This window comes from Aegilops tauschii, chromosome 4, assembly GCF_002575655.3.
Source record: "Aegilops tauschii subsp. strangulata cultivar AL8/78 chromosome 4, Aet v6.0, whole genome shotgun sequence".
Taxonomy (NCBI): domain Eukaryota; kingdom Viridiplantae; phylum Streptophyta; class Magnoliopsida; order Poales; family Poaceae; genus Aegilops; species Aegilops tauschii.
In genome coordinates, this window is record NC_053038.3 from 279743095 (window position 1) to 279751656 (window position 8562).

Sequence of the window (8562 nt, forward strand, 5' to 3'; positions counted from 1 at the left end):
AATTTCAATTCCTAGAATTGACAGGTGATGCACATGGATTTTCTCTCATTTATTGAGGATCAAGCTTGGTCTATGGTGGAACCACCCATCAAGAAATATCTTGATACTCATTTAAAAAAATCCGAGAACCATGTTTATCTTGATACTCATACTAAAATAGTTGTATGCAACCCTAGTTGGTGCAGAGACCGGAATGTGAAAATCTCTCCCATTTTTAAGATCATATGCCTCACTATGATCAGTTTGACTATGTAGAAATGATTTTGTTTTTAATGACAAAAATGCTTCTCCTCTATAGGTTTTTTTCGTTGTACGCACTCGCTTCGTACGTGGTCTATGCTACAACGAGCGGAGGTCAACCGCTGTTGAAGGCGGTGTGTACGCGGTTGGAGCAGGTGGATATGAAGGTTTTTACCTAACATGGGTGGCAGCAAAACCTCTGGAACGGTCCACCTCACCTTTCAAAATAGGCATAGTGTCGGTCTATAGGACTCTACTTTTGCCAATTTATCGTTTGTTTTCCTTCTGATTGTCAGACTTTTGGAGTTCGGCTGTGTGCGTCCTAATTATGTAGAGACCGGTTGTTGCTCATAATGTTTTATATCCACTGGATGCTATATTTTAAGTTAATAAAATCGCCCTTTATCCAAAAAATATGAAAGGCCGCCCAAAGAGGGTTGTGTGGTTCCCCTAAAATCTCTCTTTTTTAGGGGAAGGCCTTCATGACTAGCTTTATTAACTCAAATCACACTTACATCGTCTGATAATAAAGATAAAATAAAACATGGAGGTGTATCCGAACACAACATCGGTGGATTATACCTCCCAAAAGTAGCTAGCTCATGGGCAACCATGTTCGACTCCCTATTACAATGTTCAATAAGGACCTTCCCGAAATTGGCAAGTAGACTTCGACATTCATTGAGGATCAGTGCAGCACCAACGAGTAACCCTCGTTTCTATTCAATGCATCAACAATAGTCACGTTATCAGTTTGGACCACAACCTTCTCACATCCATGACTCTGAAGGAGCAAAGGTCCTTGACGCAACGCTTCCGATTCAGCAGTAACCACGTCAGCTACATGTTCCATTCGAGCAACAGCTGCTGCAATAAAGCCTCCCGTATGATCATGAATGATAGCTCCACAAGAACCATTGTTATGATCATCAGAGAAAGACGCATCCACGTTAAGGATTTGGAAACCAAACAATGGTTTCTTCCAGTTAATTCGGCGAATAGTTTTCTCTGTTTTCCCTTATGTGCGTACAAAGTTCAGAGATAGAGCGTGTATAGCCAAAGTTGTACGATCAGGCGTCTGTACTTGTTCTCCATTTACTAACTCTCTTCTCTGCCACCATAGGTAGTAGCCAGTCGAAGCAATAATTTCCAGAATCTCAATCAGATCAGCATAAGTATGCTAGAACTTACTTTCACACAGAAGAAATTCCATCACTTTTGCACCAGAGCGACCCACCACAAGTGCTTGTTCTATTATTTCATGCAAACCTAGTTCCCTCCAAATCATGTTCGCCCGGCCACATGTAAATAATGCGAGCTTGATATCCTCTGCACCTCCCTGGCACAATGGGTACTGACCACTACTGGCCACATGGCGATTTGCAAGTGTGCAAAGGAAAGGAATTGTATTATGTAGCACCTCCACACGAATATCTTAATTTTTCCAGGCATTTTGAGGTTCCAAAGTTTCTTCCAAACAGGATGGTTCGGAAAACTGGACTGTCCCTATTGCTCTTCAATTTGCCCCCAAACTGATCTTCCCATTCAACATAATACGCATACCGTACACTGAAGGTACCACTTTTCATAAAATGCCATGCAATAGTATCCTCCAACTCCTGATGTGCAAGTGGGATTTGCAAGATACGATCCACGTCTAATACACGTTGGTGTGTTGTCGCGTATTGACCTAGAACTAACTACTGGATCTTGCTGAGGCAGTGGTCAGCTGTTCCCTCCATGGGCTTGTAGTAATGTTTGTAAGACACTTGGTTTTATTGATGGATGCAATGGAATCGGGGCTTTTGAGCCCGTTTCCTCTAAACAAACTGACTACGGGAACTGTGAAGACGGAACTTTTCAAAACAGTAACTATAACTTTATAAAATCATCTACTCCAATTTTGTGCAGAATTGCAAGAGCACGATCTGCTCCCTACTGACCAGGGGTTAAAAATTAACTTTTCTCTCTGTCCCTCCAAAATAGAGTGCTCCAGTTTGTTGACTCCCTCTTAACTATCTATATATCAATAAGATGAAAACCGGGGGTAATCCTCCTTTAAAAAAAATCTATATATCAATAAAATATATCCCTCCGTCCCAAATTACTTGTGACAAGACAATTAATTCGGGGTGGAGGTAATACTATTATACACTACTCCAGTTTTTGTTGGCATGACTTGCCTTTTTCTTGTCGTTCCGTTGATAGCCATGTTACAAATCCAAATCTCGGCTTAGTAAATATAGTATGGCACTACTAGCAGTAGCAGGCTGTGCACATGGATTTTTTGACCAAAAGTTAAACTTTTTTATCAACTAGTACTAGTCTAACTTAACTCTCGGATGCAAAGGCAAAACATATGCGGGAAACAACTAGCTAAACACCCAAACCTCCTTCGCATCCAAACTGAAAGCCACAGGCCTTCACTTAGAGGGAAACAAAACAACCAAAGGTATCATTAAGCACAACATGGTGTTCATCTTTCTTCTCTATTCAAACTTGGGTTTGCACAATTTGCTGGACATGAAACCCTTCTATAAACTAAACAGAAATAATAATATATAAATTGTAAAATTCTTTCTCACACATCCGAGATTCTAGAAAGAAAGGGAGAGCAAGGTGTCACCAATCACCAATGCCTGCAATGTGAACATGATGAGGGAACAGTGAGCTCCTCCACAAGAAATGGACCGGGGACAGCTTCGGATGGCTCATGTCGATTGTGAAATCCACCACCTGAAAACCCTGCTTTTTTCTTTTTTTTCTCTTTTTTCCCCGCAAAAAAAAGAAAACCCTGCTATTTTCTTTTTCACACTTTATTACACATATCCGAGCCACGCAAGACAATCTGCTCATCCTGCGCTTCAGCCTCCAAATATATGGGTTTCTCTCTACTACTAGTGGAGATGCCCACATTCAGTCTTCATTCTTGCGAGCCCGCTGAGGAGGCCTTCTTGCCGTCAAGGTTCTGGCGTCCCCCTTGCGCTTTGTGCCTCCGAGGAGACCAAGAGCAACTGCTTCCAGAGCTCTTACGGTGGGAGGCCGATTTCTGGTTCCCTGCCTCCGAGAGCTCGTCTCAACAGTTAGATCATGTTTTCCGGCGACCTCCAAAACATCAGGAACTATCTCGTTATTCGAAATGGAAGGTGACTTGTCCTCATTTGTATTCACCACAGTTAGATCTTCATTTTTCTGCAAACAATCATGATTGTCTGGCAAAGTCCCTCCCATGCTAGTCCTGGCTACTGCATCAAACTTTCGTTCTGATGACTTGTCCTCATTTGTATTCACCACATTCCGCTTCTCAAGCGATCCGCCGTTGGTAGTAGGCTTCGCAACCTCTGTTATCTGCTCACATGGCTTCCCCTTCATGGAACAGTCTGCCAGTGTTCTGGTTTGGAAACTACCACCAAGATCAATAACAGTTGGCTTTGATGTAGTGGATAAAGGCTTCAGTTTCTTTTTCTCGAAATCAGCATCATCTGGTAAATAAAAGCTGTGTTGGCTGGTCTGGTCATTACTGTACCTAGCAAATCTTCTGCGCTTTGGAGATAAATACACTAGTCTCCCAGTTTTCCTTCCAAGGACAGAGCAGCATGTCAAGTCTGCTTTGTCACCATTACCACTAGAAATGCCTGAGTGCCGATCATCGGAAGAATGACCATTAACTGGAAAGACAGATTGTGGTGCAGTCCCCATGGCTTCCAACAAATCCACCAGCGATTCTTTGGTTGTACTGTAAACTGATCCCATTTCGTCATTAACAGGAGCTGTCACTTGTCCATGACATTCCTGGTCATCTGACAAGTTACCATCACTATGTTGCTCCTGAGAGGAACTGTCGTTTGACATATTATCTGAATGATCTGTAGATCCAAAGCTAATATTTGCATCAGCAGGTAAGCTTCTCAGAGCCCTCACTTTGAAGGGCGCTTCCCCTTGGACCAAGCTAGTATCAATTATAGTGAACATTGGAAGCTCCAGATCACTATCCAAAGGACCATCTTGGCCTGTTGCCCGGCCATTTATATCAACAGGTGCACCATTATCTATTCCATCTGTCTCTAGCTGAAGAAGAGTGGGGTCTGCTGCCACTTTTTTAAGGACGTCAGTGATAGAATCGAAATAGTGAGTGCCTTTAGTGAGCTTCCTTCTTGAGAATTTTTTGATAGCAGGCACCAAATATACAAGGCAATTCTTGGTTGTGCGGACGTCTTTTGGCTGCTCTGAGTGCCACCCTCTTGCAAGCAAACGGGGCCAAACAGCTTCCCAAAACAGATCATTTAGTTTCGCCTTACTTCTCCTGGAATCACCTGTTAAGGTGTTGACTATCTCTTCTATAGCAAGCATGGAACAATTTATGCCTTTAGGTGTGTTGGCGGAAACTGATAGACCTTTGTTTGTTTTGGATGTGTCCTGAACAAATCCAGTCAAATCATGCTTCCCTTTACCAATCCCAACGACCTGAACAAAAGTTTCTGCTCCAATGGTGGATTTCAGAGTGAAGACACATTCCTCTAAAGATGTCAGGTCAGAGCCCAAAGACCTTAAAACCTGAAATATGCAAAAGTAATTCAGCTCATATAGCCATGATGTATGAAACAATATGCGATCATCGGTTAATTGGCAATACTTGGTTTGCGAAAAAAGATGACTGCACAATCATGATCAGCGGATCATGCTAATAAATTAGTGAAGCAACAAGCTGAAATTTGGCTGTTCTCTTGTGTTATTACAGCAGGCAACATATTTGCCTCAATATCTCAATCACCAAATTCATAGCAACATTTAAGATGTCATATGATAGGAAGCACTATCAAATTTGGTAAGCAACTCAAGTTAGACTAGTAGAATCTTATAATAACACGAAGAGATTCATTTTGCACCATTTCAGTATCCCTTGTGAAAGAGATTGAAATCCGTATTGTATCAAAATGCATACCTCAACTAACGAAGCATGAGCCTCCTTGGATATTTTCAATTTCAAACGAGATATAAGCTCCTGTTGTCGCCGACCAGTAAAAATGCTTCTCCCGAGAATGCATCTAGTAGTTCTTGTCCTTCTAAGGTGCGACCATCTTTTATATGCAGTTCCATTATAGAACCTCCCATAGTAGTAGGAGAGCACCTCCCCAACAGTCTTGCTCCCTATAAACTTGCTCACCAGGCTGAGATTTTTACCAAAAATGTGCAGCCCAAGAAGAAAGCATTCTTCCTCTAGACCAGTCCAAACGGAGGCAGATAAGCCATGCAGTGAAGCAATTTTTTTTGTTTCTCTTTGATGCACCATTGTCTTGTCAGTGAAGAGGTCACGGCTTTCTCGGGTGAAACACTGAACCGGTGTTTCATCACAAACTTGATTATTTGCAGAGTCAATTTGATCTACTGGTAGCACAGCATGAGGATCCAGATATGTCCAGTTACCTTCACTTGTAATATCTTCCTTCTTGTTAACTTGACTTGGTGGATGGCTTCCCCATACAACTGGTATAGAAACACTAGGATAATCATATGCATGTAACTTGCAACTGTGGAGTGAGCTGGCCATGAGATGACGTCGTTCATCGTCTGTGGCTAGATTGGGGATTTCTGCCTGGTGCGCACTTCCTATGCATGGGGATACTGGTGAGTCATCATCCGAAGCTTGAGAAACTTCTACAGATAAATGGTGATCACCAATGTCTTCTAACTGAAGTGTCCCCATCTGTCAATATGGAAGAAAAAAAAGGTCAGTTGTCAAGGATCATCAAATTGATACAGTATAAATAAATTGATACAATAAGAAGTATTCATCGTCAGTATAAATAACTAAGTTGGTTGTGCATTTAGGAGCATGAAACAAAATGGCGCTCTGTATGAATAAGTGAACACATGAAAATTTTCATCCCTTTCACAGCTCACATGCATATCTACATGCATGATATCTCTAGCATCTGAAATGTGCTATATGCAACAGTAAAGTACACGGCATTACTAATTCATTGCTTACTACAGCAAGCAACTGAAGCAGAAATAAATACTGCAACTAGGATGAACTGCATTGTACAGCCCTGGAGTAACCTTCGCGGCATCTCTCTCAGATAAGATTGATTAAAAAAAGGAGCTTTTTTTAAGTGGCTTATATGTTTTGAGCAGCATATAGCCAGACCAATTGACATCACATCACCCAGCAGTTACTGCAACTTGCCGCACCAATTGCATTTGCACATTATCAGACAGGCAATGCTGGTGATGTTTAAGATTTATCGTGTTCACAGTTGTGAATCACAATGCTTTGTAAAACAAGTAAAACTCTGTCATGACACATTGGATGTCCGAATTAAACACTGCACCATAACTAGGACGTATGGATCACATCAGCCTGACGAATTCACAAGCACTGCACCTAGGAGCAAGCCTACAAATCTGAAGAGTCAAACATAGCAAATCGAGTCATTTCCTAGAGCCCAAACCAAACCCATGAATCGCGTCCTGCAAATCTCAGGCACCACCCTGACCCACCCAATCCCATCAGGTAGGACGACGGGCTCCGAGCAAGTCACGGACAACCCAAACCTGGAGGCTGGAGTAGCCAAGGCAGGCACGGCGGGCGTACGAACCAAACCCCATGCCCTCGCCGAGCCGAACACGCTCGCACGCGGGCGTAGAGACGCAAACACCGTCGCGAAATCTAGAGATGACGTGATCATGGACGCAACCAGCACGGGGGAACCAGGAAGACGGCTACCGTAAGCGCAAGGCACGGCCGGGGAGCGCGACGCGCATCACCGAAACGCCAGCAACCAGCCGGCCGGGCAAGCAAAGAACGAATGTACTAACATGGGCGGAAAAGAGCCGAGGCAAGCAACGAACCTTGCGTCCCATGCAGGAGAGCCGCCGCCGCCGCCGCCCCTACTGGACGAAGCGTCCCGGCGGCAGAGGCGGACGATTCTCTTGGCTGGGAAAACGGGAAACAGAAGACGGTGAAACGGAACGACGAGCGGGGTGAAAGAATCTGGGTGGAGATGGCGGCGTGATTCAGAGGCCACGGCGCGGGCGGGTTGGACGAGCAGCGGAGGAGGGCATGCGCCGGGTTGCGGGGAGGAGGACGGCGCGTGAGGCTTTTGGGAGGGTGGTTTGTTCGCTCGCAGTCGAGGCGAGGCGAGGAGAGGGGTGGAGGCGGAGACGGAGACGGGTAAGCAGGAAAACAGAGGGAGGGGGCGTCGGCCTTTAAAGACGAGAGAGCAGGAAAAGGGCGGAGAGAGAAATTGGTGGTGTGTTGAGAACGCTCGCTAACGTCGTGGTGCTTGCTGCAGCCCGCAAGCACAATTTCCTTGAGGAGTCTCTCGCGTGAACTGCTCGCCGTTGGATGCCACTTTCGATCCACGCCGTAGGTTCATCTGACGTGCGTGGGTACACACCATCGGATCAAAGGTAAGAACCGTTTCTGTCGCGCCCGCCGGAAAGGGGATGTTTTGTTTAGCAGATGATGAAGATAATTAATTGTTTATTATAGGAAACACACGTCCTACATTAATCATGAGATATACATTCAGGGTTTGACACCGCTGAAACAAAATCCGTTAAATCGGAAGTATGAAAGATGGGTGGGCGGCGAATCCCTGAAAAAGTATCGTCTTTTGCATTAATCATGAGAGATATGTTATGGGGTCGAGACTAATGCCAAGATCTGTTGCATCGGATGTAAAAGAATGGACGTTTGTCGCACCCGCAAGAAAGGATCGTCCACTGCTTATCGGACAGTCGAGACTTTATGATGTATTCATTATTGTTATGTGATATGCATGTTGTATTAATCACGAGGTAGAAGACGCGGGTTCGATAGTGGCGCCAAGATCCATTGGATTGGAAGTAAGAGGTGGGGAGGTTTGTCGCATCCAAGGAAAAGGATCATGCATTGCTTACGGATAATCCATGCTTTATGATGTGTTCATTGTCGATATGCAATAGGTGTTTTGTATTAGTCACAAGATATACAAAGTGGGTTTGAGGCTGGTGCCAAGATCCATTGGATCGGAATTAAGAGGTATGGAGGTTTGTCGCACTCAAGAAAAAGGTTCATCCATTGCTTACCAGGAAATTAATATTTATTAGTATGTATTATTTGCGGGACCAACTATGTGTTTTATATTTACCATGAGATATGCATGACATTTCAACACTGGTGATAAGATGAGGGTTTTATGTGTCGTCGATCCAAAATTTATGATATGCTAATTGTTCATAAGAAATGGATATGCCACATTAACCAGACAGAAAAAATATGGCTTTTGTAGGTTTCACAAATATGAAGCGTCAACTATTTTATTGGCTACATTAACA

At 43.8% G+C, this 8562-nt stretch overlaps 1 protein-coding gene across 1 annotated transcript; it reads right to left on the reverse strand.

Moving 5' to 3' along the window:
* Positions 1-2698: 2698 nt before the first annotated feature.
* Positions 2699-7422, reverse strand: LOC109765511 (uncharacterized). Its single transcript, XM_020324291.4, has 3 exons — positions 7093-7422; positions 5183-5944; positions 2699-4794 (listed from the first exon to the last, which is right to left on the reverse strand). The coding sequence occupies exons 1-3, from the start codon at positions 7102-7104 to the stop codon at positions 3157-3159; spliced, it is 2412 nt and encodes an 803-aa protein (XP_020179880.1). The 5' UTR covers positions 7105-7422; the 3' UTR covers positions 2699-3156.
* Between the last annotated feature and the right edge of the window lie 1140 nt (positions 7423-8562).